Below are 27,751 nucleotides of genomic sequence, written 5' to 3' on the forward strand. Positions count from 1 at the left end.
CTGGGAGGGCTGATGGGAAAAGCTTACCTCTTCCCAGCCTTTTTTTACTTTACAGAGTAGTTTCACACACATTATCTCACTAGCACGCTTTTCCTTTTAAAATAATTTTAATAACACATTTAGTAAAGAAATACACAATTTTATAAGAAAATTGGAATATCACAGATAAAAGTAAAAATCCCCTTTGAGCAGCACTTCCATTTCCAATTCCCTGCTCTCCTCCACGGGGCTAATCACTGAGAATATACTATGTGTGTCCAGCACTTTTTTCTGTTCATTTATATACAGATAAATCTGCAGGGAAAGGAAGTACAGTATTGCTTCGTAGAAAACAACATTATAAATAACTTTCTACTATAAGCCTGTGTGTCTGCCTCGCCCTCTCTTGCTTTCTTCCCTCCTTCCTTCTCTCTTTTCCTTCCTCCCTTTCTTTCTTCTCTTCTGTATCCTAGAAATCATTTCATCATAAAAACACAGATCTTCTTCACCCCATTAAGCTGCCACAAACCTACAGAATGCATACCCATTATACATCTATTCAGTTCACCTTTTGGTGGATACTTAGGGGTTTTCATTTTCCACAGCTAAAAGTGCTATCTCTTTGGGTAGTTGGGTATGTTTCTACAGCTTCCCTTTAAAACAGATATGATTATCTCACAGCAGAGGACACTGAGGCCCAGGATGTGCCCCCCCAGAGAGAGAGAGTAGTAGGTCCAGAACCAGATCTTTTAGATGAGGATTGAGGTTTGATGGGTTTTCTTCCCCTCCGCTTCATGCCCATCTCAGGCCTGTGCCATTTGTGGTTGGCAGCTTGTTTCCTGGTAGTAACTTTCCAGGGTCATCCTGGGCATTGCTGCTGCTCATCTCCCTTCTGAGGATAGGTGAGCTTGTGTGTTGCCCTGGAGGGAGGTGGACGCCCTGTGTGAGTCACTGCTGGTGGTGGTGGTGGTGGTGGTGGTGGGGAACTCACAGGTGACTGACCCAACCTATTTATCACACTGCTGTGCTGCCCTGTCTTCCCCACTCATGGCTGAAGTTTGAAAGGTCCAGCTGAGAAATGTCAAGAGGAAGTAACTCTTAAATAATTAAGGAAGGAGGTCATAAAGTGAATGGAGAATAATAGCCCATGAGATTCTCTTGTTTTGAACAGGAAAGGAGGAAGGAGATGGATGTTCTAAGGGAACATCATACTTGAAAATAAGAGTGGTTCCTGGGGCCTACCAAAAGTTTAAATTTCAGACACTCCAAGCTTCTCTTTGATGATCAGTCTTCTTCAATATCTTGCAATGGTATGTTGACAGAATTTCAGCACATCTTAGGGGTGGGCTGATTGGGACAGTGGTGTCAGGGTCAGAGGGCCCACCTCTTTGGCTGTCCAACTGAAGGGGTAGCCCTGTAACTCTGTCAGAGGGGATTCCAGCTAGAGCAGAGGCTTCTGACAGCATGGGTCCCAGCCAGTTCAATGTGGCCTCACTGTCCCTGCCCAGCCAGGGCACTCCCTGGGTTCCAATTAGCAGCTTGGAAAATGCATCCAAGTGTGTTGCAACCACTAAGTTAAAGAGGAATAACAGGCATGAAAGATTCAAATGGGAAAAGAACATTTTGGATCCTGAAAGAGCGAGTTGCTTGTCAGAGATCTAACGAACCGAAACAAAATAAGTTGCTGCTCCTTAAGCCTCTTTCTAACACTGCTAGGATTGGTTAGTTTAGGGGAAAGTACCAAATTGGAAAAAAAAAAAAAGAAAGAAAGAAAAAGAAATACTTATTATTCCCCAAATGCTTATTGTTCTCATGTTCAATTTCTTATTTAATAACTTGGTGGGTTTTTTTTGTTTGTTTTTGAGAGGATTTAATAAAAAAAAAAACGGGAGGGCATCATTAATTTTAGAGTCTGCAAGAAAATGAAAAATGATGTGCTGATTAGTGATGTGCAATTTGTTCCTCGAACGTCTTCAATAATGTGTGAATGTCACATTACATAACACTTATAATGATTAAGCCAGAAGATGAAATAAGATAGGATAGATCTTGTGTTCTTCCCTTGACTAGTGGACAACTCATCTCATTAATCTCTCTCGGGCTTGCAGCCTTAAATTGAATAAGCAGTGTTGTTGGATGAGATTTATAGCCAAAAGACTTAGCAGCCTCACTGAGGAAATCTTGCAGCAGTACTTTGAGAACCCTCCAAGATAATTCTTGGGATTTGTATTCATTGTAGCCTGTCATAAAACATTGCCCTAACCAGTAATGAGCAGTGAACCTTCTCAGGAACTTAATATTCTGACAGCAACAGTAAAAATGGGCAATTGTTGATGCTTCATCTCCTGGGAAGTTGAAACACTATCAGCCCTGATTTAAAATTATTTTGTTAGAAATGGTGGTTCCAGTATAGTGGGAAAAGAGGCACTGGTATGGTTTGCATCTCTAATGTCTCCTGAAAAGTTCATGTGTTAATGCAGAAATATTCAGAGGTGAAATGGTTAGATTATTAGATTATGATCAGTAGTTAATTCATTTGATGGATTAATAATTTGGTCTACTGGGTGGAAATTGTGGACAGGTAGGGCATGACTGGAGGACAAAAGTCACTGGGGTCATGCCATTGGGGATTATTTCTTGTCTCATGAGTTGACAGTTCTGCCATACCCTTCCACAATAATGCTCTGCCTTACCCCAGGCCCAGATCAATGGGGGTTGGCCAACCAAGGACTTAACCTTGAACCCATGAGCCTCAAATAAACTTTTCCTCCTCAAAGTTGTTCTTGTCATGTATTTTGGTCACAGTGAGAAAAAGCTGACTGACATGGCCCGTGATATACCTGGACTCTGAGGAATGCTTATGAAAACAGTTGAGTTTTCCACATTACAAGGGCAGGGCTACCTGAAGCAGCTATGAGGAGGCCCTTATGAAACACTGGCTGTAAATGAACTGGTAACAGTGAATCCTCCTTTTTCATTTAAGTTCTCCTTATGACCTATGTCCTGGCACATTCTAAGTACCTTTAAGTAACATTGGCTCATTTTATGCAATTTTTAAAGGAAGTACCTTGCTACACCTTGGACCAGCAGCCTAGAATAAAAGTTAAAAGGAGATTGAATTTGGCAACTCACCTCAAATAAAATTTCGCTTTAAAAGTCATCAGTAAGCCTTACTTGACAACTTCCTCCTTTGGGGTATTCTCTGTCTCTCAATGTAGTATGTTTCTTATTGGACCCTGGGCTCCTCAAATGCAGGTCTGTGCCTGTTTCTGTAGCCCCACACCTCATTTATGCCCGAGGCTTATTAAACACACTATAAATGTTTTCTTATATATGAAACCAAAGTTATTATTAATATGAAGTCAAAATTCACCTCCTTGAACTTCTATTTGGAAGGCCTTTTTCTACCATCCAGGTACTCATTAGGTCTGACCCTGCTTAGCCTCTGAAGTCAAAAGAGAGCTGGCATGTTCAGGGGGGTGTGGCCATAGACTTGTGGACCTATTTCTATCATCTACACAAAAGAGGAATACATCAACTGTCATTTCTTTGATACTTAATCATTCCAGGTCTCTGAGGAATGATTACTTCTTAGTCCTCTAATTATTTTGCATCTATGTCCATCAGTTTGCATTTCCTGGTCAACTAAACCTTAGCTCTTTCTTCTCCCAAGTGATATCAAAGAAATATCAGGGAAACATTTCTAACCATCTTTCTATCCATCTTTTATTGGAGCAATTTTTTTTTGTGGTGGTGCTGGAAGTTGACTCCATAGCCTCATGCATGCTAGGCAAATACTGTACCACTGAGCTACACGCCCAGTCCAGAGCAATGGTTTTAAATGTTTGTAACTGAATTTGTGATCTGTCCTACTTATTATATCATTTAATGATAGTATTTTCTAGCCATTTTTCTATCTTATTTCAAGTTTTTCAAATACTGGCTTATCAATAATGTCATTGCCACAGTGTTATATGTTTTGTAAATTTAATCAACAGAGTAAGTAATGCAAAATGTAGATGGTCTGATAAATGCTGCTGGGGTCCTTTTCTCCCCTGATGGGAGCATGGATCTATCATATAATGTGATCATTAGGCCTGCACATATTCCCATATGGGGCTAGGAGTGACTTAAGGAAATATTAGTTCCATTTGTCCTCTTTACTGATTTTATATCTGAGGAACTTAAGTCCAAAAGAGCCCACGACCACATTGCTGGTTAATAGAAAACACTCAGGTTAGAACCAAGGCCAAATGATGGCAAACATGGGTTGCCTTTCCTCTACATCACAGTTGCCACTCTTTGTGTCATTTGCAAGGTCAATTCAATAAATGATTTTGTTGCAATCCCGACTTACTGTGTCAAGCTTCCTAGTCTTTTATACAAAGACTAGCAATTATATGTTAATTTGAAGGTGAAGAAAAAGTAATGGCCTTTTCTTCTTTCTTCTTTTAAGACTGTTAGTAAAATTTCTTCTGTTTCTAAGCATAATGCTTTCAAACAGGTTGGTGGTGTTTCCTAAGGATGCACTGGAAGCACAAGTATGTGCATGTTCATGTGTGTGTGAGGAGTGTGTAAATGCATTAGGTGGATGGGCAGGATGATATTTGGGTCAGTGAAAACTTTTAACAGGAAAGAAAATTGGCCACTTTTGTGAAATCATTTTTGGGCACATAGTCTTGCTTTGTGCTCACTCAGAAAGCTCTGTTTTGATGAGGGACTGTACATTTGTTCAATGAAAAGAAAGTCGCTCTTTGTACCTTGCTAACAGAATTGCTAACCATTCCTCAGTCAAAAATCTCATTCTTCCCATTATTCAGTATTTAAATATACATAATGTCACGTCTTTACTGCCATTAGTCAGTATTTTCAAAAAGCTCCTTTTCTTGAATTTCTGAAACCCAGGACCCAGGACCACTTTTCTCTTGGTTAGAATAGAAACAGTCAGTACAATTTCATTGTCAAAAAGCACTGAGGAAAAGAAAGTTTCCCTTAGAACTAAGAATCTTCTTAGAACTTTAGTATGAGAGCAAGATTTCTTAAAAAAAAAAAAAAAGCCAACCCAACCCTTTAAAAATCTATTGTTTCATCAGAATTGTTTCTAGGGAAAATGTAAACCTCAGTATCGTTTAACTGTGGTCCAACAGAGGACTATCATACTGCACTTCTAATCAAAAAATAAATTGAACATAGTGGTAGGCTTACAGAAAAAGAGAGAATTAGATTTGATTAGATTAGCTTTAACCTGCCTGGAATAAAACTGTCTGCCTTTCCTGTTATTTGTCAGTGTTTATAGCAGATTTCGTCTACAGTGCTTTCACTATTATTTCCAGGCGGTAAAAGGCAGTCAAGCAGAAAAGACACTCATAAATGTCAGAAAAGAGTAAGTTTTTTTGCATTTCAAGGGCTTCGAAGGTCAAGTTCAACCCACTTAAGGGAGGCAGAGTGATGGGTATGTGGTAGTGTGTTGTTAGCTGGTTTATTTAGGCATATAATTTATGTGAAGTTAATGCACTTGTCCATCACTCTAAGGAGGCAAAATGTCCTGGGAAGATTCTATTTACTTTGTATATTTTGTTCGCCTTTTAGATGGTAAAATAATTCACATTTCCATAATTTGTGATGAGCAAGGGAAGATGTTCAACTTGTTAAGAACTGATCAGGTTATGGAGTACTGTCATTCTGCCTCCTCTTGTTATAATTTGGTTCTTCTGTCTGGCAGCTGCCCCTATCCATGCTATGCAAAGGAAGAGCTCTGTTAAGACCTTTAGCAAATCAGTGAGAGGCCCCCTACCCCGACCTCTGAAAGCCTTTATTGAGATGTTTTCTTCTTCTTTTTCTTTATGAGACTTTCTTTTTTTTCCCACTAGGGAGCCTGAGCAATTATAGTTTAAAGCTACGAAAAATAGGTTTGTTCTTTGATATCAAAGAGCTTCTTGAAGATTTTTCAAACTAAAGAGACCCAAAGGTTGTATTTCAAGGTGCTGCTAGCATGGATCCTTTGTAGTTAAAAACTCTGAATGTTCTACCAAGTGTATTATTCTTTGTTTGGAGATATTGTCTTTAGTACTACTGCATTTGGTAAAAGGTAGGATGTGTGTGTGTGTGTGTGTGTGTGTGTATGTGTGTGTGTGTTTCCCTGCCTCTTCTCAGTTAAGTCACAGTTATAAGTTATATCCATCATGATGAAGGATGAATGCAGAAAGGATAGGGAGTAGTGAATGGGGTGGACATTTATTGAACACTCACTACATGCTAGATATATAATGTATGTAGGAAAGGCAAAAATTTATCTCTATCACTTTGAGGTTGTTTTTTTTTTTTTTCTTTTCCCCCTGCTAGGCCTGAAATCAAATTGACAGAAGAGGAATCAATAGGAGAGAGACATACAAATGTGTTTAATTCAGGCTTTATGAGGCCCAGGCACCTTCATGAGAACATGACCTGGATGCACAGTGTTGAGCACATAGTATTAATTGGACAAATAACAAAAAATGATGGAAAAGCAAATTGTTATGAGGGGGGAGGCTCAAAGGTAAGAGCTATTTCAACAAGATATATACAGGGTTCTTTCAGTCTGGACCTGCCATTCTTGATAAGAACAGTGCACCTGGCATTCACATGGGAATTTCATGTCCTGCTTCTAAAAACAGGAAGGAAGTTTATATGATCTCACTGCTGTTTTTTTTTTTTTTAAATGCTTTCAGCTCAAAATCATTCATGTGCTTAAGTGGCATATTTGGGGGTGGTTTGCTCTGAACTCTGTCATGTATAGAATTTTATTTAGTCTTCTCTTCAGTGTGAAAAGTGGCAGGTTACTATCCTCCATTTTCCAGATTAGAGATTCAGAGAGGAAAGTGTGCTTGTGTAGGGGTCAAACTCAGGATTTTCTGACGCCCATGGCTATCCCACCAGGAAGCATCTAGAAAGGAGGGATTAGAGAAAGATAAAGAACATCTGGAAAGCAGAACAGACTCCTTGAGAAAAGTTTGTGGGGCAGGTGGGAGGGAGAAAGTCATCTTCATGCATGGAAATGCTTTGAGAACTGTAACATCCCTAGATGGAAAAGTCCAGATGGTCTCTTTTCTTTCAAGGAAATGTGTTTGGGTCTCTTTACTCCACTTGCTACTTTCTTGGACGTCATTTCTTTTATTGACTCTTTTCCTCTTATTTGCTAGTTTTTAATTTGCAAATTTCTATTCCTACTCATCTGTAGAAAATCCACCCTTTTCCTTTTTATCCTCCACTTCCAGAGCATGCCTTATCTTAGAAACCCAAAGTGCCCATTGCATTTTATTAAATAATGATCCATGAATGTATAGTCCAGACTGGTGAGTGGAGCACCACCGTGTATCAGATGTCCTGCTAAGGTGATGCTGAGGCAGCTCAGACAGTCCCAGCCCCTGTGGGTTCCAGGCCTGAGGAGAATGAAAGGCATCACATTATTGTATAATAAATAACTGCTATTTTTTTCTCCTTTATGTTTTCCGCTACTGTCATTCTTTTATTTTATTTTTTTATTTCATGGGACTAAATTGAACTCAGATTCTATGATTTTCATAGTATAGACACTCAATAAACGTACGCGGATTCGTAGAACATAAAAAATCTTTAACCTTCATATTTTCTTCTTTTAAAAGTATAGTCATAGTTTGAATAAATGATCTTAGAAAAATCACCAGGTGTGGTTAGCCATCAACATCAGTGTAGAACTTGAGAGTTAATGAGGGAAGGAATTTTTATAGGTGATATCAGGGTCACATCTCATATATCTGTGAGGAGGGGTTCTTATCTCCATTTTCAGAGTTGAGAAATCTGTAGATAGGACCTAATTTGTCTAGTGTGGAGTTAAGATTAGAATCTAGATTTTCTTATCCAAATTTTCTTTTCTTTTGACCATATTGCCTCATGAAAATGATTAAAATAAGACACCAAAAAGATATACAAGCATATCCATTTTCACTCAATAATTTTTTAACCTGAAAAAAACACAAAGCAAATTATTGTCTTCACTTAATTTATTGATTTGGGCAATATATCCTTGTGCCTGGTATGTGCCAAAGAATGAGTTTTCAGGGCCAGGGATAGAAGATATGGTCCTTACATCAAGGCATTACACTTTATTAGAGCAGGTAGATGTAAGACTAGATAAGATAAGGTAGCCTTAAGATATAATACAGGGATCACCAGCTTTTTAAAGTCAGGATTGAATCTTGACTTCATTACTTACCAGTTGTTATCCTGGGCAAATCATGTATCCTCTTTGACCAGGATTTTCCTCAACTGTAAAATAAGGGTCAAGGATATTTACATGTATTATAAAGTTTAGAGGTGATATGTGTAAAGAACCTCACATCATTCAAGAAACATAGTAAGTATTTACTTATTGATTCTACCATTATAATCTGAAATAGTGAAGATTTATATATGAGTGTGTGTGTATGTATATATATATATATATACATACACACACATATGTACATAGATGTACATACATGTATATATCAGATTTCTTTTATAATTTTATCCTCTCTACACTGATTTAGTCAGCTTTATTCATCACTGTGATATAAAGACCTGACAAGAACACAGTAGAAGAAGAAAAGTTTATTTGGCTCATGATTTCAGAGCTCTTAATCCATAGATGGTCAGCTTCATTGCTCTGGGCCCAAGGTGAAGCAGAACATCATGGTGGATGGTCGTGGAGGAGGAAAGCTGCTCAGGACATGTCAATCAGGAAGCAGAGAAAGAACTCCCTAAACAAGGACAAAATATAAACTCTAAAGGCATGCTCCCAGTGACCTACCTCCTGCAACCACACCTTAATTCACATCAGTGGAACAAGCTACTGATCACCTTGAATCTATTATAACCCCCAAATCTCACCTCTAAACATTGTTGCGTTGTCTTACACATGAACTTTTGGGGGTATATCTCATATCTAAACTGTAATACCCTCTGTCCCTATTGCTGTTATTCACCAACCCATCTCTTTACCTGGCTATGGACTCCTCTAGAACTTATGAACTAATTTGTTGATTATAAATAGAAAAGCTAGAAGAATAAGCAGAGATTTTAAAAAATAGTCTAATGACTGTATTTTCCCTTCCAACTGAAATTTTACATGGAAAAAAAATTATACAGGTTGAGCAGCCTCAATTCAGAAAATTGAAATCTCAAATACACTGAAATTCAAAATTGTTTTGAGCACCAACATGATGCTTAAAAAAAAATTAGAGATTTTGGAGCATTCTGGATCAAATTTTTGGATTAGAGATATTCAACTGGTAAAGTCTATGGAAACATTCCACTCCCAAAAAACTCTGAAACACTTCTAATCCTAGGCATTTCTGATAAGAGACACTTAATCTCTACCAAGATACAAGGAGATCAAAAGCAAGGATTTAACTGAGAGCCTCAAGAAGGTTACTATGGCTGCAGTGTGAGGTTTGATTTGGGGGAGGCTAAGAGATGAGGCTCGATGAAGAATCAGAGGTCAGGTCACAAAAGAGTTTTTTTTTTAATATCATTTTAAGACACTCAGACTTTACTATACAGAGAACTTCCTCTCACTTGAAGAGAAATGGAAAACTGGGAATTGAAGTGCTTGAAATAGCATATCATGGTTTGTGGAATTCTTATGTTCATGGAAAGAAGAGGAAGTCTACTGAAAATTTAACCCCCAAATATATATATTGTAAAAAAGAATCCCATGATTGATGGACAGTGGAGAGATGAGATTATTATTCAAATATACTATCATTAGGACATATCTTAAACTGAATCCCAGAAGGAGCATGCAGTGCCAATATGTCCACGCCAAAGGACCCTGGGGCAAATTTTTTCCTTTACACAGCAAGTTCTGAAGAGGCAGGAATAGGACCCTGAGTGCCTGAACCCCAAATGGAACACTTGCATTTTTTCTCTGAAAGTCAGCATAAATATTTGATGTTCTCTCCCTTCCTATGAAGGGGCCCTCTCTCAGTGGGAGTGGTGTCTGGCATCCCTTTGCAGAATTATTTGTTTTTTTAAGCTTTTCTTTATGTCTTAGAGGTAGACTCTAAAAGCTCTTAAAGTATTTTGATTTTGAATTCTCACAAAAGTATTTTTTTCTTTCACAGTAATTCAATATAAAAGGCAATAAAAGTGATATATTCAGAAGTATTCAGGACCCACTATCAGCGCCACATGGGAATAAACTATCTTGCCACTTGCACATCCCACGGGAAAAAAAAAGAAGCACAATTCACATATAGGAAATATTGTGTGTGTTTGCCTCCGTTTTGCTCGTATTGTCTGCTCTGCTGAAAGGCAGATTTTTTTGCAGATAAAAGCTGCCCTGTCTTGCTGAACTGCTCATCTATTTTACTCAGGAAGAAAAGGCTTTGTCAAAACAGGAGCAAAGCCTGATTTGCAGAACATCACCTAAAAATAAAACACAAAAATGTCAAAATATGCTAAGAATATGGGCCAAACTTCATGCTTTGGAACATTACCTAATGAATTTGGTGAAAACAGTTTTTAAGTGAATGTGAATTACATGTTTCTAAGCATAGTTGGGTGAAGTGGTGGTTAGATGCTGGAGAGGAAAGAGGGTGTGGAGGTGGCTTTTCTTGCTACATCAAAGAGAGAGATCTGTGGTTAAGATAGACACACTGTGCAGCTCACACTCAGACCTGAGTACTGCTCCCATCTTCTAGGGTGTTTTCTAGGTTTGTAGACTCTTGGCTTTGGCTTGGTTGTTTTAGCCATGGAGAGGCACCAGTGAAGAAAACATACAAATTCAGGTCTCAGTCAACTTACAGCCCAGCTGGTCATTCCAGTGGTGATGAGAATATGTGGTAATGGTTCAGGGTGCTGGTAGTTAGCCCCTTGGGGTTTGTAGAAGTTTAGACATTGGGACCTTACTCTGCAAAAGAAGAATTTCCACTAAGGGTGGGACACATTGAGAGTCTTGGGTACCAGAGCTCATGTTTTAGTTAAAATATTAAGATTCAGCACAAACTAAGTTCTCAATAATTCAGTCTGTTTTCCAAATTTGGAGAAATGGCCTTTGTTTCTCCACAACTATTTATTGGTAATTCCTTCCCTGGGAACTAGCTTCATGTATATTTTCAAGATAATGTTTACTGAATAAATGTGAATATTTGGCTTATGGAATCAACAGATCATCTCCAGAGAAACTTCCATCTTTATGCAGTCTTATACAAAATATGAAACCAGCTTTCTCTCCTTATTTTAAGAAATAAGCATAGAATGGATATTCTGAGGCTCTTTTTTTGCTTCATGTAGCTCTATTTCCAAGAAGATTGCAAGTTTTCGACAAACTGGCTCAGTGAACATTTAAAATTCCCACTGTGATTGCCAGTGCTTAGTGGAAGTTGTTTGACCATGTGTCTTAACCCATCAGTGTCCGCTCACATATGAGAGAATGAACCCAATATCTATTCTGTATAACTGGGCAAAAAAGAAAATAGAGGCTTGCTCTCAGCCAAGGGTTAAAGAAGGAAATAATCTCTTTTGCTGCAAACTTTTTCTCAGCAGGTGCAAAATAGCAGCAATCAGGTAGGCTTTGGTAAGTGGCAGCTGCTATCTGCTAAGTTGAAAGATCATAAATTCTTACCCCGTTTCTATTTCAATTACGTAGACACCTAGACACCGGCTTCAATTTGCGAGTGTCTATAGGCATGCCTAACTCTGTGATAAGAAATGAGCCTGGATTCAGTTTGGTAGCCATGTGCAGAGCTATGCTGTGAACTTTCCTTGTTAGTGACACCAACTCTGGCTAATCAGGGTGGGTCATTATTACAGCATCATTATTAGATTTGGGAACCAGCAGGAATTCTTAAAAAATATGTATATAGATTAGGAAATCCTGGAGATACTAATGGTCAAACATGTGATCACATGGATTATAGATTTATTAAGGTACAACCTCTGACCTTAAGCTGCCACCTGTTTAATCCCGAGTGGTAACTTGATTAGTACCACCGTTGTCTGGAGCCTTGTGTTGAAAAGATTCTGAAATTGCATCTTGGCTATGGGGAAATGGTGCTGTGGTTGACTAGCAATGTCTGTCTGAGGAGAAGGAGAGGACATGGAGTGTAGTAGAGTTCTGAAGTTGGTGGAATGAAGGTTGATTGGTAACCAGATAATTACAACATGATTTGAAGTATGTTTGGATTAGAAAAAAAGTGCCTTGAAATTTTCAGGGACAGGCCAGTTTCAAAGATGACATTGGGATTTAGCCTTGAAGGATAAATAGCTGTTTTCCTGAAAGAGAAAGAAGAAGGAAAGAAGATGTTTCATGGAGAAAGAACAGCTTGCATAGGAGAATTGATATGTGAATTTAAAAAAGAAGATTAATGATCATTAATTGACTCCCATGTTGTGGGTGGTGAGACCCATTCTGTGTTATCTCATTATTTAATTTTCATATGATTTTACAGATGAGGAACCAGAGACAAAGAAAATTAAGATGTCCAAGTTCATATAGCTATTAAGTAGAGTTGAGAATTTAATTCTCAGGACTCCAAAGCAATTTCTGTGGGAGCTACTCAGGGACACATGGGTGAGGAAGATTGGACTAGGGATGGGCAGAACATTGGTCTGGATTTGGACTATTGAATTTGAGTTGCATCCAGGACATCTAGATTAAGGTGGGTAGAAAGCTGTTGGAAAAAAATATGGCACTGACAGATTTGGTGTTGATAAAATAAATATCAAAGGCTTGTAACAGACCTTTATCTTGTAATTTCCAATTTAACAGTGGGAATCTTTTTGCCTTTGCTATTCTAGCACAGGAGACTATTAGTAATAAACGAATATGCTTTATGTTGTACAAACAATTCAAATTACTGCCAATGCAATATTAAATCTAGAATTGATAGGAAAACTGTCCTACTTAGAAATTCAAGTGCTCTTGGTACAATAGTATTTATTATCACCATGAGACCTATGCTCTGGCAAAACTCGGCTTGTGTTTAAGTGCAAGACTGTTTAATATGTATGCTTTACTCTGCTAAGGTTCAACTTTGACCTACAAGAGGACAGTGCATATTCCTTAGAGAGATACTGGGAGGTGTCACAGTGGATTTGTATGCATAGGGATGGGATGGAATATGCCTGCCTGTGCAGGAGAAGGAGAGGAGAGTTTAACCATCCTCAGAAAAAAGGGGGTTTTTGTTTGTTTGGTTGGTTGGGTGGTTTGTTTTTTTGTTTTGTTTTTTTTTTCAGGTGCAATCTCAACAAAAAGAAAAAAAAAAGACCCAAAGGCTATTTTGCATTGGTAAATTGCATTGTCTCAGACAGCTTTAGTTATTCTTTCCTTATTATGCCTTCTTTAGGAAACAGGATGAGAGATAATGTTTAAAGTAATCCAGGCACCAGGCACCATTCCTGATTCTCTTTGTTCCTTAGGGGGTTGATGATAATGATGGTGATTACAACTATGACCATGAAACTGCTGCCATATTTCATTGATTTTTAAGATGTTCTTCCACATTGCACATATCCGAGAGTGGAGTGTATCTTATACTCAATACCACTTTGCAGTCCTTATCAGCCTGCAACAAAGTTTGATTCTTTTTTATTATTATTATTTTTTTAGCTGTAGTTGGACACAATACCTTTATTTATTTTTTAAAAAAATATTTTATTTTATTTTTTTTAGATGTAGATGGACACAACACAATGCCTCTATTTTTATGTGGTGCTGAGGATCGAACCTAGGGTGCGCACATGCGAGACGAGTGCTCTACTGCTGAGCCACAGCCCCAGCCCCCAAAGTTTAATTCTTCTAGGATTCTCCCTCAAACAGGATTGGTGTTGTAACAGATGGTCGTCTGGGATCACTACCCACCTGAGACCATTTAAAAATCATATTGGTACTAAAAATGTATCCAAAACCTGCATGAGTAATTGTTTGTGATTCAAATTCTCCAGGGAGATTATTTTTCCTCTTTCTCTTCTTCTGCCTCTTAGAAGAGCAGCTTTATTTCTAGAATATTCTAACTCTAAAGAAATAGCCATTTCAGCTTTTTGCAGAGGTCTCCTCTTAGACTCGCCATCTTATTTTTTTTTATCATATTGAAAGTAACAATGTGACCAGCAATTAATGGTGCCTATAGCTGATAAAATGTGATAATTGAAGCTCACATTTATTGAGACATTCCTTTTGCCAGACAGTGCTCTAAGGACTACGTGTAGTAATTCATTTAAATGCTTAATAATTAAATAATAGATACTATTGTTTTCTCCAATTTCAGGTAAGAAAACAGAGGTGCGATGGGCCTAAGCCATGTGGCAGAGGTTATAGGTATTGACCATTTAGTATCGCTTGGCCACCCTGAGTCCACAGGAACTCTCTTGGGAAAAATCCATTTTCATTCCTGAAGAGTACTTGGCATGGTACCTGGTACTGGCTGAGCAATAGCACACTGCTGCAAGTCTCTCCTCTTAGAAATGGGCTATTGTCCTTGTCAGAAGGACAGGATACTCTTTTGTTATCCATTTCTCATTCTATGATATAAGATTCTAGCCTTAAGTGTTATCATCCTCCGACAAGAGTTGATTTTCTAAAAAATATGTATTCTTGTAAGTCTTTTCATTATGTGCCATATAAAGAATGTTGCTGTAAGCAGGTTTACTAGTTTGCTGCCATTCAGATTTACAAGTTCTTTCAGGAACTTTGAAGCAGTTTCTCAGTGAAAAGTCCAGTTTAGCAAGTACTCAATTTTTTCTTCACTTTATATTCCATATCCTAAACTTCCCCTACTTCCCCGACCTTCCCACCATAGTCATATCACATGTACAAAGAAATTTCCAAAAGATGAGAAAAAGAAAAAAAAATTTTTGCGTTTTTTTTTTCTTTTTATACAAAACACTCTTTTTGCCCTCAATAATATTAATGTGAAGTGTTTCGGGTAATTTAGCACTTACAATGGAAAAGAATAATATTTAGTCTCTCCATCCTTCCTTCTTTCATTACTTCCCAGATATTTACCACCTTCTATGTTCGAGATACTGTGCTTGGTGCTGCCACTTAGGAGATGTTTCTCAGACTTTATTTATTTCTAGGAATTTTCAAAGGCAAAATTAAATGGCAATCTTTCTGTGCTAATTTTCTCTTCCTTCCTTCTCCGTGCACCTCCTCACACCCCACTCTCATCCCTGCAAATGGGAGCCAGGGAGGAATGAGGAGAAACCATTTGAGCTGAGTCATATTTGAACTTGTGGAGATGGAGCTGGTGAAAAACAGGAACAGGCAGGGAGAACAAGAAGAACAAAATCCCAGGATATATGCAGCAATGGGGCTCTGGAGAACGATGAGGAGTCCAGTTGGAAACATGGAGGGCATGGAAGGGAGAGGGGAGAGATTTTTAAGCACTTCTTATTTCACTGGTGATTGAGACTTATGTGAGGTGACAGTTTTGAACGTGTTTGAAAAGATCAATGCTGTATAATGTAAAGGTCATGTTGATTCATATAAAAATAAGAGTTCTCGGTTGATGTCCTCATCAGTGTTCCATTGAAGTCATTGTCATCGTTATGGTGGTTCTGGGTAGCACTCCTTCTCTAAGGACACTAGGGCTACCAGAATTAATGCTTCTGCTCCACTTCTGTGTCCTGAACACCTGGAAGTAAGAACTGGATTCTGAGAGGCAAATTGATCTCTTAAAGAGAAAAAGACACCATGTAGAAATTTGCATGTGCCATAAAAAGCCAATGAAGACTGTAAGGCGGCTGAGAATTGAACAAAAGCCCAGGTCTGATTGGGTTTGATCACCTGATTCCTTCCATCCTCCCTGGTTGCTCAGCACTTCTTTTCCTTCAGCCCAACTCCAGGGGCACAGAGAGTCCCTCAATGTGGCAGCAGGTGCTCAATATGGAACAAGATTTAAGGAAAAGAAAAGGAACTTTAGGGTCATCTGCTCTGTCTCTGTTGTTCTTCTCATCATCGGAACTAACCCCATGGGTTAAATTTCTGTGTGTCTATTTGTCCTGCCACACCAGGAGACTTTGCCTTCTGGGCCCTTCATACTGTGCATGTAGTATTGATCTTTGGTTCTATCCTGTGTTCCTGATGAATTTTGATTTCTTCCTGCTGTAGGAAAGAACATATATTGAGGCATTAGGATAAAGATGAGCAGGCCAAATGAGATAAACCGGGTTTTTATCATTTTACTAAGTAAGACAAACTCAGTGAGTGTGATCATAGTGATTTTCATGTGGTATTTTTTTCATTATGGTTTTAACATAGGTGTCAGAGAATTCAGCGTGACCTCTTGCCATGTCATCTGACAAACTCGTAATGCTCATGTTAGCTTGATGTTTGTAGCCACAGGAAGTCTTTGGGAAAGAAAAATCTCTGAGGAAATTCTGGCCATCTATGTGTTTTTCTAGGACTAGTTTCTGCATAGAAGAGTTGGTGCCAGTGGTGCCAATGAGATTGCTATTGCCTTGGTTTTTGTTGGATTGGTTATTTTTACTGACTGTACCCATGACTGCAGGTGACACGGTGACATGCGTTCCAAATTCTTAAATTTAGTAGATTGCTAGTTTGCAGGAGTTCTATTGCTTTTAAACTCTTTTCTTATAAAACTGCCAAACATTTTATTGTATACCCTTTTATTTAAATAAAAGGGTGGTAGAACTGAGAAGGGAAGACACCCATTCCCTCAGTTGGGACCTGCAAACTACCACAATAAGAGAGTACCTAGTGTTCTCTAATAGAAGTGGAAGCATAATTGCTACATTTTCCCTGAGTGCTAACCAAGGGTAACCTGTAGTTGTCTTTTTAATTCTGGGAATAAAGCCAGATTTAGGAAAAAAATGAATTAAATTTGTCCACAATTACTGATTTTGAAGTAAATGTAATTACCATGTTTCACATCAGCCTCTTAATTTTCCATATGAATTAGGTGTTGTGTTTATTGACAAACTACATTACCAAATCTATTTAAGGCTGGTACCAGCTCTTAAAATTTCTGAATTAGTTCTTTAAGAGTGTTCCCATTCGTATGAATAACAATGAGCAACTTACTCATTTCACACACTAGAGCCTGGTTCTGGAGTCAGAATATCTGAGCTCAAGTCCTATCTTTACATTTCCATGATCAGTGACCTTGGACAAGTCACTCAGCTTCCATCTGCCTTTCTTTGGGAGAAGGAGAGTAGATAAATATTTTTATACTGGATAACACTCATTAAATATTATCTTCTGTTAAGACTGTGTTAATCATTTATTTATTTATGCTCTATCTTAACTTATTCCCCTACAAGGTACCCCTACTGGGAGAAGAAAAGCCAGTCTCTAAGAGTAATAATTGTTGTTTCTCATGCTGATAATATCATGATGGGTGTCCTCTTCCAACTCCATCCAATGGCCACACCACTTCTAGAGGGAAATTTCCAAAGTCAGACCTGATCCTGTCTTTCCCAGGATCAGGTCCCTTTGGATTCTACTGCGTAAGTTCAGACTTTTTGGCATGACACAGAAGACTTTGCAGGATTATATCTCGCCCTCACTCCCTAGCGACTTTCCTCCTGCCTTCTTCAAAGCCTATCCTCAAAATCTGTTTACTGTATTGCATCCGCTCCATCAGCCTCCTGCACTCTCACATGCTATTAATTCTCCTCTATTGGTCTTGTTTGACATTCAGACTCTCTGGTTGATAACCTGTGCTTCCAGAGGCTGCCCCCATAAGCTCTTGCGTGGACTTGACCATCAGGACTTCTGCCTTTTTAGTACCCTCCTTTCTTGACCTCTATCCCACAAAAAATGTGTGAGATTTTCCCCAAAGTTCACTATGGCTTAATAAGCAGGATTCAAACTGATTGTTGATTCAACAGATAAAACAAAACAAAGGGAGGCTCTGCTTATATACTCTGAGCTTTGCTAATTTATCTTTGTGCAAATGGCAAGAAGCTTTATTGTATTTGGGGAGAATGAGACTTGGAGCTTGGCCTATGGTACAAGGTAGAACTATGATTTTTATATAGGAGAATTGTCATTTGTGATAAGATCACAAATAAGCAATGTGTAGGGATGTTCCAATATGTGGAGTGACTGAGCACTGCTATAAATAATCCAGTTGATATTGTATCTCAAATGTATTGGCTAAATAATAGCAAATGGACAAAAGTTAACTCCACTTTACCCTGGTAAGCAGCTATTTCGAGTCAATAGATAATATTACCTAAATACAAAAGTACACCTTTATACTGTTGGTCATCATTTATGGAAAAGCAAATTTTAAAAAATTCCACCAACTGACTGGATTAGTAGTTAAAGAACATTCTGTAACAAATGACTAATCCTGTGGTAGAAGGAATTAAAACATAAATAAAATTAATACAGTTTGCAAATTTGCTAGGTCTAAATCTCTGCAATTGTCTTCTCTCTCAAATCATGAGCTGTCTGTAGCAGAAATAGGCATTTTTGATATAAAGTCTGATAAGTGATATTCTGCCTTTAAGGAGTAAGCAACTGGAATGTCACATTTTTGATGCATATTTTTGCAATAGAGATGGGATTAAATTCTAAATTTTTTCAGCTGTGAAAGACGCCTTCAGATTTGTGCAAAATGAAGAATAGAAAAGGAGAAAGCTTTCCCTAAAGCTGTTCATAAGATCTATTTAGGCACAGTGACATTCTCCTGGAGCTTGTATGGATACATTGCACTGAGTAGTTCAAGGATTTGCAGCTGCTTGGAATATTTGAGAAAGAGATTCCTCTTGTTTTTATCATGTGGTTCACAAGGCCGAACCAGCATTTGCCAACTGGCTACTACCCATCAAGGATCTAACAATTAACAATTGTATCATGATAACATCTTGCATTTCTTGAGTGCTGACTTTGCGCTTCAGATGTGCTCTGTGCTTTCTACTCTGTGTATTATTTAATGTCCATGCTTCTGATCTTACAGGAATGGCCACTTATTACATTTATGTTTGCTTTTTGTAGTATGGATAATTTGTTAAACCAAGTCTGAACCTTTATAAGCTGACAGATACTTACAGTTCTTTGTTCCAACCTAACTGGTGGCAGTTGAATCTGAAGGATGTTCTGATGACTTCAATAAAGGCAACACTGATCACATCAATAAACAAATGGTTAGACACAGTGCACAGGTCTAAATAGGTGGAGGCTTCCAATTTTCTGAGCAGTGATGGACTCAAAACTGTTTCTAGAACAAGCCACTGATGATGTATATTTATTGATGGAATAAGTCAAACAACTGGAAACAGGACTTTAAGGTGTGTTGATCTGGTGCATTTTCACTTGATTGGAAAAGGGAAGATATTTTAGAATTATGAAACACAGCACTTTCATGCATTCATCCTCTCGTTATCTGAATATATAGTAGGTAGGCTAGATAAATGCATCCCATTTAATATATTTGGCTGATTGGTTTTTGTTTTATTATTTGATCTCTATTTTGTATCTTCTCTTGCCACATGGAATCTTTGTAGCCTTCTTACCAAATGACTTGGAGGTTTCTTTCATTTTCTTTTCTTTTTTTGTAGTAGGGATTGAACCCAGGAATCAGGCATTTAGCCACTGAGCCACATCTCCAGCCCTTTGTATATTTTATTTTGAGACAGGGTCTCTCTAAGTGTCTTAGGGCCTTGATATGTTGTTGAGGCTGGCTTTGAACTTGTAGTCCTCATGCCTCAGGCTCCCAAGCTGCTGGGATTACAGGCATGCACTACCACACCTGGCTGAAGGATTTTGATCAAATTATGGACTTTCAAACCACTGTTTTCTCTGCCTAGAATGTTCCTCCTGTCTTCACACTGCTAATCCTCCCCCACCCGAACACACACTCTATTCAGGCAATCATTTCAAGAAGTGTTGCCCCTCCCACAACACTTCCCTGGAGATCCCAGTATCCCATGCATACCTCCTGGTACCTCATGTGACACATGAGTCACTAAAAGTCACTAAATAACTCTTGGGAAGCATGGACTTTCTATTATAATTTCTGGACCCAATGAACAATTGTGACTTGAAAGTATGAATACATTCATGTAGATCATGTGTATTAGTACTTCGTTTGCTTCCCCATATCCTGCATCCCTAACAGACAGACAGACAGACACACACACACACACACACACACACACACACACACACACTCTGCATTTAGCTATGAATAGACTTCAAAGTGCCTCATCCATGGTTTTCACTGTAGTTGCTGAAGCTCAAGGTCATGATCAAGCAGAAGTGACTCTAGGAGAATAAAACCTTGGGTTAGGTTCTGTTGTCCTTGTCATCTGGAGCATAGAATGTGCTTCAAGTTCCACCTTTTCTAGTGGAGTTTCAGGGTGGTTTTGTGGCAGCACTATGACAATGCTTTCAGGTTACACAGGGATTAGAATCATGAAGAAAGGCGAATAATAAGGTCCAGGCAACACAAGAGGGTCTGCGCTGGAGGTCTGAGCTGGGAACAGCTCTGCCCACTGCAAAATGCCATTCCAGGGGGAGCACAGAGGTATCAGTGCCTAAATCTTACTCAGCTCTCTCCATGCTCATTACTTAGTTCCCTTTGATAGAACACAGGAGGAGGACATGGATTGCCAGGGAGCAGGCTTTTACCACTGTGATTTCATTCCATTTTGAAGTTTCTCTCAAAATGGTTGATTTATTTTCTTCTCATGGATGCATAATGTATGTGTTACTACTCGCCATGGGCAGATTCAGAAAGGCACGCCTTTGTCCCTAAACCCCCCACTCATGCAATGCAATACAGTAACTAAGAGAACCAGAGACCCATGCTGGGTTCTGGAATAGACAAAAGCACAGATCCCATCTGGGTCTCCTTCAAAGCAAACTGCTGTTTTGTAAGAAGCTACTGGATGGTGATTAAAAAAAAAAGAAAAAGAAAAAGAAAAAAAGGTTCTTACCTGTTTACTTAATGGGTGACTGGCCTCTTTGCTTTTATTTAGCCATCTGTTCTGGTCTATGTCCCTTTAAACTTGTAAGATCCATCACCTCATTTAAGCTGTTACCTTGACACATTGCAATGTTGTGGACATAATGATTCCACAGAGGAGCAAATTAAAACGGTTTTTCATGATTAGAAGGTTAAATGAGGTAAGGCTGTGGTAGTTAGTGGTGAGATAAGGGGTTTTGAGGAGGCAGAGCTCAGGGGACTTTCAGGTGATTAGAAAATTAGGCTGGCTAGACGGAGGAATGTAGGTTTTACAAATTACAAAAGCCAAGAAGGAATGAAGACTTTCTTTGGGTGTCTCCGACCTCCGGTTTTGCTGTACAGATAGCGGCTGGGCCCTCAGCAGACCCAGGGACCATCTTTGAGTTTCTTTACTTCCTTGGGGGATTTTGTGAGGGAAAAAAAAATGAAGTTCATTATACCAAGAAGTGGTAAATTCAACACACAGTCACAACAACAAATACTCAGTCATTCTCAGAAAATTATTGGCTTTCCTTAAGTTTGAAGAGAAATGAGAGGCCAAGTCCAATTTCATGAGGGAACGTTTCACTGTCTTTGCCCTGCCCTTGTGGCAGAGTTGTTCTTGAGGTCCACCCTTAGCTCATCTTTCTTCTTGCTCTAGCATTGACCTTCCCCCTGACTCTGTGACAATTTCATGAGGTTGATCTACCAGACCCTGAACATCAGCAACAAGAAAGCCAAGGTCATTGATAAATTCCTGCTCTGGGCACTCTGGTGTCTCCTGATACGACTGGTTTTTATTTGTTGCAATGCCTTAGGCTCAAAGTCTCGGTCGTGTATGAGTTTTGGGTCTGCCATGTGTGTCTCATCCATGGTCAGGTTCTATTCCTTCTATCTAAATTGAGTCTTTCATGTCTTTTTCACCTTTTATTTCCTCTGCCTGTGTCCTCGTTTCCATCCCTCGTTACGTCTGCCTTGACCAAAGAGAACAGCCTCCTAACTAGTCACTCTGTACCTTTATTCTCTCCCTGCTCCAAAGCATCTTAAACACTGATGTTTGATTATAAGTGTTACCATTAGCAAAATTAAATAAATAGACAACAACAAAAATCTCCTTTAGCTTTCTATTTCCTAGCAAACTCAGCACACACAGGTTTCTTAGCTTGGTGTCTGAGCAGTCTACCATAAGGTTATCATTTATGTCTCTAGCTTTTTCTCCTTTGTGCTGTACAGTTAAGACAGACTGCTCTGGGCCTATGAATTACCCCATGTTTTCTAGTCTGTTCTGTTTCCTTTACCTAGGTGCCCACACATCCCTACCAGTTTAAACTCATGCCTTTTATTAAGATCAATCTTAAATACATCTCTGCTTTCTCCCACCTGATAAGATGCATTTGCTCCAGCTTTTATTCCATTGCAGAACACTGAGCAGAATGTTCTTATGCTGCTTGGTCTGAAATGTTTCCTCCCTTTGTGGTTATCATTTTGATTTTCACTTTTGCACATGCTTTATTTAGCACAGGTCATTTCTGTTGGGTGTGTGGGAGACTCCCCGGATGAAGTTAAGTTTTCATCTCAGGAGAACATCACGGAATCCCTTACCCCTCCCCCTCCACTCCAAAGGGCGCCAAGCCAAAGAGCGCCAAATTCAAAAATTTTTTCGACCAACCCCCACAGGACACAGTGTTCACTCGCTCTTTCTGTGTCACCCTGCCAATCCAATCAGCACCTGCCACGTCCCTTACTCAACCCTTCTTAAGCCGAAGCTTGCAAGTTCACGCTCTCTACCCTCTTCCTCTCTTCCCCTCTTCCCTCTTCCTCTTCTTTCTCTCCTCTCTCTACTCTCTTTCTCTCCCTCTGTCCTCCTCCTCTTTTCTCTATACTCTCTGCCTCTCCTTTTCTTCTCCTCCAGGCAGCCCCCCAATAAAATCTCTTGGTTGAATCTCTATCTTGGGTGAGTCACTCGCCTTTCAATTTCCTGCACACAAAGGATTCTAGATACAAAAGCACAAGAGTGAGCCATAATGAGACTGAGTGCAAGAATGGGGAAAAAATGCATTCATTCATTCATTTCACTCAGGTATTTGTTGAATGCCTGTAGCATTGACGTCCTGCATTAAGGTCCTGGGATACAGGGAGTTATACCACAGAGTACAACCCAGTTCTACAGGAGCTGACAATCCTGTGGAAGGAGGATTCCATAAACACACAGTGTTGTGCAGAGATGCCTTTCAAGGAAAGCAGGGGACTGACGGGCCTTCTTGTTCCATTGGTGGGGAGGTGGGGGGTCAAAGAATGCTGGTGGGAGGGATTGAGCCATTAGGAAAGGCTGCCTGCAGGTGGAAATTTCTGATTTGGGTTTTTCAAACTGAATAGGAGTGTGCAAGGAAGATAGGAAAGTAAAGAGGAGAAGAGACAGAAGGGAGGAGTACAAGAAAACCTCTCTGCTTGATCTCAGAGGCCCAGCACACAAAGGTGACCTGGTCACTAAGTCATTATTTTCAGTCTCAAAGTGAAATATTCTAAGTGACAGAATCCTTTTTTTCCTTATGAAAGAAAAAGAGAAAGGAATAAAGGAATCTCCCTCTGTGACTGCTTTTAGTTGAAAGTCTTTTTTTTTTTTTTTTTTAATGTTTTGTAGAGAAAGTCTGTGATTGCGGTGAGCTTCATAGCTGCATTCCTCTTCCTGCTGGTTGTGCGCCTTGTAAATGAAGTGAATTTCCCATTGCTACTAAACTGCTTTGGACAACCTGGTACAAAATGGATACCGTTCTCCTACACGTACAGGCGGCCCCTTCGAACTCACTATGGATACCTAAATGTGCGGACACAAGAGGTAAGACCCCAGAGGTTACCCAGGATTCCGTGGGTATCCATGGTAACAGCTTTTCTTCAGGAGCAAGATGGCTTCCAACTCACTGAATTACCCTCTCTGTCCCAGAGAGCTTGTTTGGGTCCTCGACATCTTTTTTTCTCATTCTTAGACACTTCTGACACATGTCTAAAAACCTACCCCCCCTCCTACATCAGATCTTCCAATTCAGGGGCTTCCTATGGAGTCAAGGAAGCAATTACCTGTTTTCCTGGTGGTTTGTGGCATAACATATAGGTCTTTCCATTTAGAAACTCTGATCAGCACTTACCAGCTGGAGAACTGGCTGGCTTTATTTCCTCTGGGTCCACGGGTTGGGGACAGCTCTTTATAGAACTTCAGAAAAGCATTTGTACTCTTTAAAACTCTGTAATCCTTAGACCTGGAGCTAGGAAAGGCCAAGCTAATTTCAAAATTCTCAGTGGCTGCAGAGATAATGGGATTTAAAGAGTTTCCAAATTTAAAGGGGTTAAAATCATTTAAATCCTATAATCACTGAACCTTTAAATCTTTGTAGTCAACTGGTGGCACAGGAGAGGATGGCTGCATATTGACAACTAGAAAGCGCACGCTATGCTAGCAATTTTGCCAGCAAACATTTGTCTCATGAAATACGGTAGAGTAATGAACATCAAAAAATGTGTGAGGCATAGAGAAGTGGTTAATAAAATTGTTTTCACTGTTCATTGCTGTGGAGTGGAATAAATGTGAGGCTAATATCCATAGATGCAAAGTCTAAGCCTGTTTGATGTTGGTGACAAAGAAGCAGGCCACTGGTGTGTATATAGTCCTCTGGGGAGAGGTTTTGGATCAGATCCTTTGAAAGGTCATTTTGTAAAGATACTAGAGAGGAGAGGGGCCCAAAGGAGGCTGCCCCTCCTGAGAGTTATTCTTAGCATCCTGTGAGAGATGTTGCAAGCTGGCTTGGTTCATCCCTTTCGTGGGTAGTATCATACCTGAGTCATTGCTTCTGGTTAATTTGATTCTTTGAAAATTGTTTCTGTATCTACAGGATTTACAGGCTTTTTATTAGACCTTTATAGTTGGGGGGAAAAGCACCATTAATAACACATAAATTCTTGGGAGCCTTGCTTGATGTTTATCCTTTAATTGGTTTTAAATTAATTTTTTAAAAGTGCCTATTGCTTGAATTTGTTGAGTGTCCTAATAAATTGATTACCTATATAAAATGTGTCTCTCAGAGAATAGTTTGTCTCACTCTCATTTTTTCTTACTTTTATTTCTGGCTGTCATTTAATGTTCTACAACTCCACAGTATGGTGTTAATCATTTCACAAGTGCCTGTCACAGGCTGAAAATGAAACATGTGACTAAAATGTTCTATGAATTACTCTCCTAAGGGAAATCCCACCACATATCAAAGACCCTTTCATTTGTTTAAATATTTGTGATTTGGATTTTGAAGTGTTGAAAGAAAAATGGACCTAGGGATTTGGTTATTTAATTAGTTATATTAATCAGGCTACCTTTGAACTTCTTTTGATATAGTTTTTAATACAATGATTTTATCAAAGAATATCAAGCATCATTTTTCTCCTGTATGGGTTATTTCTTATGAAGAAATGTGATTACTGAAAAGAGATCAGGCTTTGGAGGCACCAAGGCATGGTTTGAGTTTTCACGCTGGGCTGTACTTACAAAAGGAGTATGTTTGTTTTGGGGTAACTTTCTTAACCTCTACGTCTCAATTTCCTTATTTGCAAAATTTGGAAACAGCATCCATCTGATGGTTATTAGGAGCCTTCAGTAGGAAAAAGTGCATGAGGTACCCAGCTCCAAATGGATGTTCAATGAATGGGTGTATGTTCCTTTGCATTCCCTGAACTTACCATCATGACACAAAATGTTCAGAATGATTCCTGTCCAAATACCAAAGTTCAGAGTACCAGAATTGATATTCACATTTTACAGACCCTGGACTTAGGTCAATAAACCTACAAAGTGCTTTCCAACCCCACTAGTACTCAGCATTCTGGAAATTTAAATCACAAAGAAAAAAATGTTTAAAGTACAAAGAATTATCCCTGTGTCCCAAATACCAGATTGGTTTTAAAAAATCAGAAATCTGCAAATATTGAATATTGGTGAGGATGTGGAACAACAGGAACTCTTATACATTAGTAGTGGGAGAATAAACTAGAACAACCACTTTGGCAAAGCCACTTTCCCATTATCAAGTAAGGTTAAAGTCTGCATTCCCTATATGACAGCATTTCTGGTGATCGGTATCTCTCAACAGTAGAGATGTTCATGAACTCAGACATGGGAGGCATAGACAGCACACACGGCACAATGGCCAGAATTTAGAGTATACTCAAATAGCTATCAGCAGGAGAATGGATTAAAATTCTGCTACGTACACTGGAATATCATACAGCAATGACCATGGAGACGCTGCAGCCGTATGTGACAACTTGGAGGGTAAGATTGTGCACACAGTGTGAATCTATTTGTAGCTCACAGGAAGGGGCAAAACTAAATGCTTTACAGACACATAGAAAAAGGGGAAAAAAACATCATTAAAGAAGTGATAGTAGCAATTACGTTTGTGAGGAACATGTGCTTTGTGGTCAGGCTGGGTTTCTGGGGCACCAGTGATATGCAATCTCTTGATCCTATTGGAAACACATATGTGTACATATTCTAATTATTTGTTAAGCATACATATATGTTTTTTGCATGTCAATTTCATAATAAAAGATTAAAAATATCTTCTGAGCCCAGGTAGGATACTTATTGAGTACTTACTGTGGACCATGAATCCCACAAAGCATTTCATCTAATGCAACAGCAAGAAACCACTAAAAAGAGGCAATAGGATTATTAAGCTATTCAAAGCAAACCAGAATTACTGAAAGAGGAAATTTCATTTCTCATAAAGACAAACATATAACACAACATATTCCTTTAGCTCTGATCTATGCATAATAGAATGAAAAGTCCCATATTCATGTTACAGATGAGGAGGAGAAAGGATGAGGAGAAAATTTTACATCAAAGTTGAAAAACAACATATGAACACTCAAGAGAATGGCAGATTTTTCTCAAGCAGTCCCAGGCTAAATTGGGGGTTTGGTGACTTTCTACCTCCCTTCTCACTGATTTCATCTTTCCCACTGAGAGTCCCACCACACATATTCCCATGTCTGGGCTTCACTCTTCCAAAAGTTTGTGCATTGATCCTCTCCAAATAATGGTCTCAGGGGCAATCTTTTTCAGAGAAAATTTAAATAAAATATTTAGGATGGAAAAGGCTTCAAGAGTCAAAGTAATTTAAGTAAAACAATACTTGGTGGATTCAATATTTTGGGGGCACATAGCTTCAATATTGACATTCAAACCATGCTTCTATAGGGGTGGGAAAGGGGGCTGCCCATTTCCTTCCCATCATTAAGATCGTGGGCAAACACCCAATAGTCAAAGACAGGTTAGCAAGAGAAAAGCACATTGCATTTATTTGATCATATTTTGCATGGCTGGGGAGGCTTCAGATTGACCATCTAAAGACCCAGGGTGAACTCTGAATTTTTTATGCTTGGGTTTGGTGACAAGTGGGCAGACAGGTAGAAATATGATTGGACAAGAAGGTATGAACCCATAGTACCAGACTGTGGGAGGGAAGTTCCGTAAGGCTTGCTTTCAGGTTCTTCTTGATCCCTCAGATGTAGCATTTCTTCCTCTTTGGTATGAAGCAGGACCGTTTCTGAAATGGGGAGCTGATGACTTCTCAAACAACGTAGGACAGAAAACTTCTTTATGTCAATTTTTACACAAAACATGTGGGGGAAGTTAGAATATTGTTTTTAGGTTTGATAGCTGGCTTTGGGGAAAATGGGTTCTGTTTTCTATGATCCACCTTGAGGGCATTCTAGTCTCTATTCTTGGCTTGGGGGATAAGAAGAGGTGAAAGAGAGTGATGCAGGAGGGGGTCGGAGAGAAGCTTGGCTACTGAGGCCTTGAC

General features: G+C 39.1%; 1 protein-coding gene across 1 annotated transcript in view; it reads left to right on the forward strand.

Moving 5' to 3' along the window:
* Positions 1–27,751, forward strand: part of LOC113197473 (alpha-N-acetylgalactosaminide alpha-2,6-sialyltransferase 3) — a 518,158-nt gene that overhangs the window by 187,862 nt on the left and 302,545 nt on the right. Inside the window, exon 2 of the mRNA XM_026409812.2 lies at positions 23,539–23,733. Coding sequence (XP_026265597.1) covers positions 23,539–23,733 — 195 coding nt within the window. The remainder of the gene's footprint in view (positions 1–23,538; positions 23,734–27,751) is intronic.

This window comes from Urocitellus parryii, chromosome 11 (assembly GCF_045843805.1).
Source record: "Urocitellus parryii isolate mUroPar1 chromosome 11, mUroPar1.hap1, whole genome shotgun sequence".
Taxonomy (NCBI): Eukaryota; Metazoa; Chordata; class Mammalia; order Rodentia; family Sciuridae; genus Urocitellus; species Urocitellus parryii.